This window comes from Ambystoma mexicanum, chromosome 3q (genome assembly GCF_040938575.1).
Source record: "Ambystoma mexicanum isolate Mex_15411 chromosome 3q, UKY_AmexF1_1, whole genome shotgun sequence".
Taxonomy (NCBI): domain Eukaryota; kingdom Metazoa; phylum Chordata; class Amphibia; order Caudata; family Ambystomatidae; genus Ambystoma; species Ambystoma mexicanum.
In genome coordinates, this window is record NC_090926.1 from 622,184,707 (window position 1) to 622,197,664 (window position 12,958).

The 12,958-nt window shown below is 45.3% G+C and overlaps 1 protein-coding gene across 1 annotated transcript in view; it reads left to right on the forward strand.

Annotated features, from left to right (window-relative positions):
* The window catches only part of ELAC2 (elaC ribonuclease Z 2), a 972,577-nt gene that overhangs the window by 381,853 nt on the left and 577,766 nt on the right, over window positions 1-12,958 (forward strand). The window contains exons 13-14 of the mRNA XM_069654514.1: window positions 2,257-2,395; window positions 2,480-2,565. Coding sequence (XP_069510615.1) covers window positions 2,257-2,395; window positions 2,480-2,565 — 225 coding nt within the window. The remainder of the gene's footprint in view (window positions 1-2,256; window positions 2,396-2,479; window positions 2,566-12,958) is intronic.

The window sequence follows — 12,958 nt, forward strand, 5'->3', positions numbered from 1 at the left end:
ATTCACATGCGACCCACCCTTCCTCCCCTCCGAGAGAAGGCGCTTGATTGCTTGTAGTCTTACCTTTCTGTCTATCTGCTTGGATTATCTGTACTCACGCTACTCCTCATGCTTCCTCATGTCAGAAAAAATACAATCTGAGGATCCCAGACGCGTGAGGGATCTTGGGTACAGTGGACGTCACACTAGGGATAGTATTACTGGCACGCCTGTGTCGACGCCCATTTTCGAGTTTCGAAAAACAAACTGTAATACTCCGCAGCTTCCACTAGATGTCGGCCTATGCACAGCATGTGAATCTAAGCAGATACAAGCATCAGAAATACGATTACGGTGAGTAATGTATCCCATATATATCATTTAAGAATTGCCTGAGCACAAAGTGTTATTGTATGTGTACATAATCAAAGCCTTATTTAAATAAAGAACTGTGTTTTCACTAACATAGGGTGTGGACGTTCCTTTGTGGATGCTCAGGGACTACACTGTACTTAAGAACCCGCCTGCATCACCTCCTGAGAGCTTAAGCCTTGATTGCTCGCCCACGTTTACCAAATAGAGAATCTTGGCTGGGTTGCTCTATGCTTCTACTCTGCAATATAGAGCAGGAGTACAGAACCCCCCTCCAGTCTTTACATGGCTTCATGAGGTATTTAGTCAATGCCTGGGCAGTCGGAGCAAACCTTTTAAAATCTTTGGTATAGATTTACTGTGGTTTTCTGTGTATTGTATGTTTTAATTGATTTATTATGCATTTGGAGAACTGTTTTATGAATTTGTACTTTATGGGTAATCACCAAATAAAGTTATCTCAATATTTACATGCAGCCTTCATGTCCATAAATACCCTGTATCTGAGCTTTTACTTAGAATGGCTTATTTTAAAAATATCAGCATTAGGCGAAGGTCCAGTTAGATGGTGCCTGCCCCTGTCAAGCCCCCCCCCACCCCTTAAGTGGACCAGTACAGCACTCTTGCGATCTCACACCATCATATCCAAGAGCCTTTTGATGAAGATATACTGTATCCAAGAGAAATATGGGCCTGTAGTTGGAGGGCTATTGTCATTCTACACCCACCCCAGTCTTGGAATATTCTCAAAATATATGCAGCAGTTCGAAATGGACCCTGTCTGTATGAATACATTAGACTAGAAACAAAAGGATGCGGCCCAAATGATAGTATCACTTTTTAAAAGATCAATTAGGGTACAATTGAGGCATAGGCTCTACCAGAGGTTTTTGACAAATGACCTGGCTTCACTGCATTCAGAGATAATTTCGAGAGGGGGGGGGATCTGGAAGGATCTGCTATCAGTCTTGAGGGGTGCCCTACTAGAAACTTCAGAAGACTGCTCTCTCCTCATGCCCCATGTTAGTGCATATTCACGAGATGGCCTTGCATTGAAATGGATATGGTGGGATGGATGGCTGGATAGCACTGTGTTCCCACAACACGGTCTGAGAGTTCTAGATTTCGCAGTTCAGTCACTGAGCAAGCCCATTCCTTCTTTGGAGACCTACCTATCTGTGTGGTTTTGGCAAATCGTTCCAAATCATGCTTTCAAACTAGACGGATGCACGAGTTCAGATCGGTTTTGTTTTTGCGTGGGAGCAGGTGAAGCCTAACTGGAGCTCTTATTGCTACATACATTATGAAATGCCCTTCGGTAGACAGCCAACTAGATAACAAGAGTACGGTTTTACGCCTAGTAATCTGGCAAACATTCCACGGGAGGCTTCTACAGTTAAATGGTAAGATCAGTTACATGGACAGTGACGTGACACAAGAAAGCATAATCTCTAGACGGTCTTTAAGTGGAAAAATCTGTCTCTGTAAAGGAAACGTACATTTCGTCAACGAAATAATATTCGAAAAGGTTTTCTTTTTATACCTGCTGGAAAATACTCGCTTCAGAAATATAAAATTCTGAATTGCTATGAAATAATTTTGTACCCAACATTTAAAAATAGAGAGGAAAATAGTTTCACTACAAAACTTGCAAGTAAGCGAGTGATAACCTACTGATAAATGCTTGTTTAATTGGGGCAACTAATGTTAAACAAGACTTCGAAGAAATCTGTACAAGCAATGGAAGGAAGTCCTACATGAATGTTAACAAGTCCTGGTAGTGCGAGTTGTACAAGCGAAAGAATAAAATTGTAATGTGAAAGGACCAAATGTATATTAAACACTGTTCACAATGACCATTGAAGGTGCTGTGGTGTAAAGTAACATTTATTTTTATTTTTCAAGGTTTGGACCAACAACAGAACACCTGATACTTAATGAGAATTCTTGTACAGTGCATAACCTCCGTAGTGATAAGATTCAAACCCAGCTGAACTTAATTCACCCTGATATTTTTCCACAGCTAATGAAACATCAAAATAAGGTAGACACGTTCATTTGCAGCATTCTCTTCTCTAATGTTGAGTTATGGACTATTTAAATGCTTATAATCTTTCTATTTTTTCAGGATGAGCAGACATTACTAAATTTAAGAACTGTCAGAGGGGAATGCCTTCTTAAGTATCAGCTGAGACCGAAACGAGAATGGCAGAGGTTGGTCCACATCACATACTTTATACAAAGTGCTCCATTGTTATAGAATATTTGATTTTTCAATATGGTAAAATCTAAAGGTTGCTAATTTTCTTGTTATGAGATCATGTTGATAAATGTTTGGCTTTCGTGTTGAGGGTGCAGTGGAATTCGTTTGTTCTTGTTTATATGATGATGCTGTAGGCTGTTTGGATACTGTGCCCTTCTGTGGTATTGCCTTAGATTGTGTTCCTTTCTAGTCATTTGCTGGCTTTGCAGTAATGATCTTCACATTTTGAAGCATTTGTAACGGGCTACTTAGTTAAGGCCACTATCATATCCCACCAGCAACCATAGGCGAGCAAGAAGAGATGAGACTGTGAATGACTGAGAAAGAAACCTGAGCCTTACCACAAAAAAAGCAACCCTTACATGTTTGGAACTTTGACAAAACTACCATGACAACCTTACTTTAAAGTTTTAACCAGCAGAGTACGTTTGTGTGTTGAATAAAATTAGTTAATCAACAAAATTATTTACAGCCTCTTTATGGACTCTACTTGATTACATGATGCTGCATGTTTTGTTCTACTCACTTTTAGCATTGTAACTGACCTCCCTGCAGGAGTAAAAGAATGAGTAGTGGCTAAAGTGGCGACTCTGCCCTCATACAGCTACATGTGCGATCTATTCATAAAGGTAAAACAGGCACAGTTAAGAGATATACCTCCTACACTTTTTGTGGTAATGTGGGCCTAGAGAAGGTGTGCATGTGATTCAGTAGCAACCCAAACAGCTATAGTACAACAGTCCAAAATAAAGGGAATGTCCAATGACAGTTCTATAAATATATATATACTTTAAATACACCATCTGTAAAAATAACTAAATCGAAAATAAAGCTAATCCAAGCCCACCCCTGAGAAAAGAACACAAAATATGTACAAACAGCAGGATGTAGTACTTAAGTGGTACAAGGAAAGTAAAAACTACAATGTTTATAAAAGAATGTTTTGGTGCAAAAAAGAATTAACCAAACCAGTCTATGGGGCTCTGTGGTTATTAACGGTTTGATGGCGTCGAACCAGGCTTCTTGGTGTTTGTTCGGTTCGACAAGGTTCAAGTACATAAGCCGGTAAGATAGCTCAGAGGGTTGAGTGCTCGCTGCTTCGATCTGAGCATGATCTGCAGGTCACAGGTTCGAATCCCGGCAAGGCCAACTCAGCCTTTCATCCTTCCAAGGTCGATAAATGAGTACCAATTTTGGTTGGGTGATATTTTATGTAAATATGTGCTCTGTAAAGCGCTTTTGATTAAGGCGCTATATAAATAACACATCATTATCATTAACATCATTACATTGGTCGCATTGTTCTGAACAATGTTGAGCCTGGGTCGAACAGGGTCTCGCTTTGTTTTGAATGCAATGCTTGAAGTGCATCTCGTGAGGGCCACAGTGGTTGGTTCTACTGTGAATATGATGTTGACTGGATGTTCAGTTCTTATTGGATTTGAAGACTAAGAGGCTGGAGACTGGATGCGCAGTCCAGTTCGAGCGGTTTCCTGTGGCATTGGAGGCTCAATGAACCATGTGCGTTAGTTTGACTGGGCGTGAAGACCGGCGAGTTGAGCAGTGGTTCAAAGATGTCAGATGCAATAAAGAGCTTGTTAGTCCTGAGGCAACGTCTAACACAGCTAGCGCAGTGGCAAACAGGTTTAAACGTGCAGTTCGCGGTTCGGGGACAGTATTCACATAGTTCTAGATGGGGAGTGGGTGTCGAACAGAGGTTGAACAGGAGGTCATGCGGTTTGAAAGCGGTGCTCAGGGAATTGCACATCGGTAGGGCCAGCAGGATCAATTTGACGGCGACATGGTTACTGACTGGATGTGCAGTTCGAGCCAAGCAGCTCTGGTGCAGCGTTTGAAGGTTGCGGTCTGCATGGTCTCCCAGTGTCTGGTCGTCTCTGGATGAATAGTGGCAGCGATGACACTGCATGTTTAAGGAGGTGGGTTTGAAAAAAGTAGTTGCAGTCATGAGCTTCATGTTCGAGCCTGGGCAACAACGTGCTCCTCTAGCATGGAGTGGTGAACAAGTTTGACCACGTATTGCAGTAGTTTGAAGAGTGGGTCAGTGCCAAAGGCATCTCTTGAGTGGCCTGATGGTTTGATGCAGTCGAACGGGCTTGAATCAAGGTTAAAATTGTTTTGATGGACGAAAACGCAGGGATGCTGGATTCCTTGGCTCTTGGTTGCTGTGAGTCCCAATGCAGGATCTCGAGGATAGGTTTCAGTCCTTGTTCCAGTGGTCCACACACATGGGGGGGGGGGGGGCAGGCCCACAACTGCAGGTGTCCCTTTACACTGAGGTCTTGGATACTGTTGTGGCTGGTGGAGAGGCAGGTTTTGTCCCAACAGCAGTTCTCCCACAATGGTCCCTGTGGATGGTTAGAGGGCAGAACTTGCCTCTGCCTTGGACACTTGGTGTTCACCTCTCTGGTGAAGGACTTTGGAAAGATCAACTCTCCCAACAGGTCCAATTACTGCTTCTTAAAGTGTTTGTCCAAAGGTGAATAACAGAAGGAGTGGGAGATTCCTTCTTTTATATGCAAATGCCCACAGGTGATTGGACTAAAGCTAGCCTGCTAATCCCTGTTCTTAGGGCAAGTTGATGTTGTCTTCTGACATTGCACACAAAGTGTTATGTGCTAAAGGAAGTGCAGGGGTTGGGAATGAATGATGGCGGCAGACAGAAACAGGATAGTGCAGCTGTAAAACGCTCCCTCTGTCTACACTCCACTTTTTCCCTTATCAATAGAATCAAATGCCTTTTTGCCGCACCCTAGCATGAGGCTCCTCCTGTTGTGAATGGGTGTTGTCTTTGATTCCTGTACCCAGGAAAGCTTCTTGTGGAGTGGCTTACTCTCTGGGAAGAGTGTGACCTGCCCTCAAAGAAGACGTTCCCCAGTCTACAGTCCTGCTAGCAGTCGAATGGCCAGCCTGTCTGGGGAAAATACACATAATCCTTTCACAGCTGAGCTGGGCTCTGAGAGCTGACATGTGATAACAAATTGCTGTAATAATTATGGGAAATACCATAACTCCGGTATGGCTTGTATCTAAAGATGTATCTGCCACGAGGACAGTAAGCTCATAATTATAGGGCCTTGTTACAGGGGTGCATGTCTCAAATGCAGCCCCAGTGCTGCAGAGATTTGGTTGTCACTGCAGCTGCCAAATGGATCCTTGTGTCCTCTGAAACTGCTCTCTGCTACCGGTAGATTAAGCGCTGCAGATCAGGTTACTGATGCAGCAGGGTACAGGTTCACACTATGCTTTTGGCATGGAGCTTATGAAAGGTGAGCCTGATTATTGTACACCCTTGCCAAACGGCAATCCGTCACTGTAACTTAATGCTTGTTTTTTGCTAAATACATTGTGTTTTTGTACTTGGCTTTGTGGACAGTATCACTTGACAAGCTCTTTTGTATGTTAATTGTACTTTATCTCAAAACCTCTGAGCTCTTTAATGTGATGAATCCAATGGAGTCATCACAGATTCCCTGTTGGCAACCTCCTTCCATGTGACTAGGGGACGGCAGCCGCTACCCGATCCTGACCCTGGACGCGCTATACTGGATGAGACGGTATCCCCATTTGCCCATGGAAAAGACCCCCTGATACCGGATACCCTAATGGCCTAGTGCCATGCATCTGCCCCTCCGCCTTTTAGGGAAAATAGAGAAACCTTTTCCCAACACCCTTCAGGCCAAACTCCCAGCCATGGTCGGCTCATTTAAAATTTCCAAGAAAACCTTTTTCAATTCGAATTCCCCTTCAGATAGAACTGATATAGAATCATTGAAAGAGATTATTCAAGTACTATGCATCAGTTGATATCATTGGACTCCAATTCCCACAACCACTAGCTAGCGAGACAAGGAGGATGAACGGAATGACAGACAACAGGAGCTTCAAGCTCAATGAGCGTGCTATTTGTTTTGTCAAAGCAACTGTGCGCGTGACATTTGAAAATGCAAACCAAACCATGAGAGGCTGCTCAGGATAAGATGTTGCATCTCCTTTGGAGACGTGTTGAAGCTGGAGGTATGAGCGGTGTGGTGGAGTCAAGTGGCTGTCCAGCAGAGAGGGAAAGGATTGTTGCGTGAGCAGACAGGGATGCAGAAATGCCATGATATCCTGGGCGTTCGCCTGCTGGAGGAAGCAGCGTTACCCTCACCAGGACCTGTAGGCAAGCAGGCATACAGGAGCAGAGCTGCGAGAGAAAAGCAGAGCGACGTCAAAGTGGTCTGGAGTCAAAGGCAAGCGCCATAGTTACTCTGTGTAAACTTGAACCAAGGCTTGTTACTATTGGTGAATTTTGTGTTAAAGGAATGGTTTGGTCAAAAAGATGGCCAATAATAAAACATCTAAAATATATATATATTTTTTAAGTCCCTATGGAAAGTTTCGAGCAAATGAAGCTCAAACTTTAAAATTGCAAGAACTAGGGGGCATCCATTTTGTGATTGCAGGCAGCCTCCTCGCCTATGCCCTTGCGGCACTAAAGAAGCAGCAAAAGCCCCCTACTGGGAGCTTTTGCTTACTGGAGCCTGAGCAGAGCTGAGGAGGCTGCCTTCACTTTCATTTTACGTTTTCTGTGCTCCTCAAGCCCAGGGAAACACAGAAACCGTAAAATGAAGGCAAAAAGCTGAGGCGCACCAATTAAAAATATAACGTTGAATTTGTGATTGCCATGGTTGGAAAACCATGGCAATCGCAAATACAACAACGTTGTTATTCTGACAGCGGCAGCTTTCGCGTGGAGTCTCCTGCGCTCCCCCAAACCTGAGGGAGTCCAGGAGACTCCCAGCGAAAGCTGCCGCATTCAGAATAACGTTTTTGGATTTGTAAATACTGCGGCATTTACAAATCCAAAAACGTTGTATTTCTCACTGCGGCAGCTTTCACTTGGAGTCTCCTAGACTCCCTCAGGGTTGGCGGAAGTGAGAAGCACTGTGGCATTTCTGAACACCTGCGTTGTTTCTCTGCCTACAGCAGCTTTCACTTTGGAGCCTGAGATCCCCAAAGTGAAAGCTGCTGTAGGCAGAAACACAGCGGCATGAAAACACAATGGCGTTGTTTCTGCCTGCCTTGGCTTTCACTTTGGGTCTCCGGTGCTCCCCCGGGGGACCACCGGAGACCCAAAGGGATAGCCATGGCAGGCAGAAACACAACGCGGTTGTGTTTCAAAAATGCTGCATTGTTTCTAAGTTTCTCGGGCTCCTGCGGCGCGGAGGAGCGCGAGAAACTTAGAAAGAAAAACCGCAGCGTTTTTGAAACACAACAACGTTGTATTTATGTTTGCGGTAGCTTACACCTACCGCAAACATAAACACAACGTTTTAAAAGCTGCGGTTTTATTTCTAAATTTTCCGGGCTCCTCCAGCCTGGAAAACGTAGAGAAAAAAAACACAGCTACTGCAGACAGCATCAGCAGATCCATTGCAACTAGCATAATGTTGCGCAGATTTGTGTGGTTGAAGAAGTCTTGATTTGCTCCAGATGTGGAGTCTAGACTCCTCAATATGTCCTTTTGACAGCTCAAGGTTGTTTGACAGCAAGGCTGATGAGTTTGGAAATTCTGCAGACCTCAAAAGTGGCGGCTAAATCCCTTAGCACCGCCATTACAGCCTCAACACCCCTACTCCTGTTCATCTTCTTGGAGGGGTAAGTACTTTTGATTCTACTCAATTGGAAGAGGGAGAGGGCAAGCCAGTCAAAGAGGTCCCGGAAGATTCCCTTGTGGTGGACGAGGGAGAGGTGCTAAGCCAGCCCAAGCAGTGTCGGTTTTACCCTCAGCCGCCGCCTCAAAACCACTGTGAGGCCTTGACTCACCAGACCCCGGTGGGAGGCAGACTTACTCAGCATCTGAAAGGATGGCGAGTCATTACTTCAGGTGCTTGGGCACTGGAAACTGTAGCCCAAGGTTACTGCTTCCTTTTCAAAAAAGGCCTTGGGTCATCCACCGGGGAACAACTCTTTCAAAGTTCCGGATTCGCTCCTTGTGCAGGAAATTCTGACCCTTCTAGAGAAAGGTGCTATAGAACCAGTACCTGTGGTAGAAAGGAACAAGGTTTGGTACTCCCCATAATTTCTAATTCCCAAAAAGGACAGAGGATTGAGACCTATCTTGGACTTAAGAAACTTGAACAAGTTGCTCAGGAAGGATAAGTTTAAGATGGTTACCCTTTCCAAAATCCTTAGGCTCTCCAACTCCGAAACTGGATGGAGTCATTGGACCTTCAGGATGCCTACTTTCATATGCCTATCCATCACAAGCACAGAAAGTACCTGAGGTTCAAGGTTGGTGGTTCTCATCAGTTTCGAGTACTGCCATTCGGCCGACCTCCGCCCAAGGGTTTTCACCAAGTTAATGCTGGTGGTGGCAGCAAGTCTCAGGAGGTGGGGGGCTGAGGGGATTTAAGTCTATCCCTACCTGGACGATTGGCTGATCAGGGCACGTTCACCCGAACAAGCCCGGGAACATCGCGGTGTAACCTGCTATTGTCTCAATAAACTGGGCTTCTCCCTCAATTACAAGAAGTCCCACATGATACCATCTCAAAGACTCAAATTTATTGGAGCAGTCCTGGATGCTTCCTTGGGGAAAGCCTCACCACCTTAGATGAGAGCTCAACATATTATGCAGATGGTTACCAAATTCCAGAGTGCCCAGCATCTTCCGTCCATTGATTTTTTATTTATTTATTTTTTTTTTTTTGAGGTTGCTTGGTCTCATGGCATCCTGCATTTTTCTGGTGCCAGAGGCTCGCCTCAGAATGAGATCCCTCCAATGGGCTCTGAGGACTCAATGGTCCCAATTCTCAGGCACAATGTTGGACCACCTGAAAGTTCCGAGCAGTCTCTCTCAGGACCTTCTGTGATAGGTTTGCAAGGACCACATTCTCAAGGGAGAATATTTTTGGCACTCATGGCTGGAGATAATGGTAGTGAGGGAGGCCTCACTCACCGGGTGGTCAGCCCACGCCAACGAGCTGACAGAGTCCAAACTACACATCACCCTTTTGGAGCTCTGGGCAGTCAGACTAGAGCTAAAGGCCTTTCTGCCCTCTGTACAGGGAAAGAATGTCCTGATAATGACAGACAACAGTGGCCAAGCACTACCTCAACAAGAAAGGAGGCTTAGGGTCACCACTGCTCTGCAGAGAAGCAATGCAGCTCTGGTTCTGGGCAATTCAAGAAGGAATCTCCCTAACGACAGTTCACCTAGCCGGAGAGGAGAACACGGTGGTGGACGCTCTGAGCAGGCAGAGCAGTCTCCCAGGGGTGGGAACTAGCTCAGGAAGAGATCTTCACCCTTTGGGGAACCCCTCAAGTGTTTCTGTTTATGATCAGTGTCAACCGGAAGTGTGAATTGTTCTGCTCCAGGAAATCTCCCCCAAGAGGATCTCCTGTACGCGTTTCCTCCAGTCCCTGTCACTCCTCCATATGATCAGGAGGTTGAGAAAGTTTGGGGAATCCATGATACTAATTGCCCCGGATTGGGCCAGGTGGACGTTTTACCTGTACCTTCTGGACATATCCCTCTGCCTTCCAATGTGTCTTCCACAAAGAGAGGACCTTCTCACACGAGAGGAAGGTCGTGTTCTCCATCGAGAGGTCAAGACTCTCAACCTTCACGCATGGTTTCTGAGAGGTTGAGATACATGGATTGGGACCTCCCGGATGACGTAATGGAGATCTTGCCAGCAATGAAATCTTTGTACTGTTGCCGTTGGAACAATTTCAGCAGCTGGTGCAGGGATAAGAATGTGGATCCCTTTCTATGTGACACACCTATGGTGCTCTTTTTTGTTATATTTGGTGAATCTGGGGCCCCAGATTTGAACAATTAAAGGTTACCTAGTGGCGCTGTCTATTTTCAAGCACTCTTCAGAGGAGGATTCATATTTTAAAATCCCTCTGATATTTAAATTCCAAAAGGGTCTTACTAATGCATTTCCACCCGCTCCATTCAAAGTCGCTGTATGGTGTAAACATTTCTAACATTCATTAATTTTGAGCCTAACCATTCGTGCCCATTAAGAATGTTAACCTTCAAAACTGTTTTGATAGTAGCAATAACATCAGCCCGCAGGGTAAGCGAGTTGTAGGCCCTTTCCTGTAAACCCCCACATACGGTTTTCTATAAAGACAAGGTAGTTCTTGGGGTGAAACCTTCTTTTGAATGGATTGTGTCCTCCCACGTATTCCTCATCTTGTGATAATTCGTTATCTCCAGCTTCGCTGCTTCGGAAAAAAAAAATCTCGGCAGAGGGCGCTGTGCTCGAGGTCGTGGCGTCGATTGTCCCTCGATGTACTCCGTACTCTGTTGACGTAACCAATGGTATAAATAGCTCGAGCTGCGCCGTTGCTTCAGTTCCGTTTTTCCGATCGCTTCGCTATCGAGAACTGCACGCTTCTATTTTCTGTGAAGAAAATGTCATCTTCGACACCCAGGACTGGGTTCAAGAAGTGTGCAGATTGTGGATCTAAGATGTCGATCACCACCGGATTTGTCTCTGGTGTCTCGGTTCCAGTCGCCGAACCGACGACTGGGGGTCCTGCCAATCTATGACCGAAAAAGCTCTTCGTGAGAGGAGAGGTAAACTGTCGGTGGGTAGGGAGGCCTCGAAAAAGGTTTTGTCAAAAAGACACAAGAAAGCGACTGATTCTAAGGAATCGTATCGCCATAGGCACTCAAAGAGATCTCGATCTAGGAGTAGATCGAGACACTCTTCGTCATCGAAAACATTGAAGAGGAGACATAGATCTCCCTCATCATCATCTTCTTCAGAGTCGACCGAAGAAAATCGTTTTCCGACTAAATCGGATTCTCCCAATAAGTGGGAAGAATTCTGCAAAATGATGATGGTTTTCGAGAATGCGGCCCGACCCCCTTAGAAAAAGCCATACCCCTAAAGTCGCTCCATTGGACGACAAAGGGAAGTCCAAGGCTACCATGGAAAAGACCGGTAGCGTTGAAGAATCCAAAAAACCTTGAGTCGACGTAAAACTGTCGTAGACTCGAGAGTCGAGCACTTCTCCAGTGCCATACAAGAAACACAAGTCGTCGAAGACTTCGACAACTTCGTCGATGCCCTCGACGTCGATAATTTCGACTCCAAAGCCAAAAACATCCTCAACGCCATTATCGAAGTCATCTTCGAAGACCCCTTCGACAACTTCGAAGGATTTGCCAATTCCTTCGAAGCAGATGGAAGAGGAAGAAAGGAGATTCACTCCTTTGCCCAGGTCAGACTTTCAAATCTATGTCCGCAATCTATGAAGAGTCTGCTTCAGAAGAAGACTAGGTTACTCCTTTGGGAGTTACTTATGGTACAAGACAAGTTTGTGAGGAACTTATTGACCTGGAATCTAGAATGAGAGACCCGAGTGATATTGTACATTCTACCAGTGGAGTTGACACATCCCCAGAATTAGAGTTCGCCAAACCTGATCCTACAGAGCATGCAGATGCTGGGTACAGGGGTCTTATGACTAGGGTAGTTGAATATATGGGTTGGGGTAATACTTCACCCATTTCTTAACAAGATGACATGACGGATATAATCGTCAAGGGACCTCAGAAAGATCCTGTTCTCCCTTTCCACAGAGCCCTCCAAAGGACTGTGGAGAAAAACTGGGAGACGCCAGAAACTATTGCTGCTGCAGATAGCACTTTTCCAAGAAAATATAGACCGGCTGGAATGGATCCTGAATATTTGAATAAACATCCGACTCCAGAGAGTTTAGTCATTCAGGCAGCATCTACTTCAAAACAAACTGCTTATCCAACTATCCCTCCAGATAGAGAGGATAAAAAAATAGATGCCTGGGCACGTAAAGTTTTCACGTCAGGCAGTATGGCACTTAAGTCGGCAAATGTCACCTGTACCCTAGCCAGGTTTACCCATACCCTGTGGGACTGTATTTCGGCGGGGGCTGATCTTATTCCGGAAGGCGAGGAAAGGGAAGGCTTCCTGAATATAGTCAAAGACGGGAAGGAGGCAATGGGGGAATGTCTCCAGTCTGGACTGGATACTGCTGATCGTATCAGCAGATCCATCGCTGCAAGCGTTGTGCTACGCAGATTTGCGTGGTTGAAGTCGGGGTTTGCACCAGATGTGCAAGCCAGACTTCTCAACATGCCCTTTGATGGCTCGAGGCTCTTTGGCAGAAAGGCTGATGAAAGCCTAGAAAAACTTCAGACCTCGAAAGCGGCAGCTAAATCACTTAGCGCCTCTTTGCGCCAGCCTCTAAAACCCTATTCCGGCTCATCTTCCTGGAGCGGTCGTTCTTTTCGATACTACTCCTCTTTTGGTAGAGGAAGAGGACAGGCTTCTCAAAGGG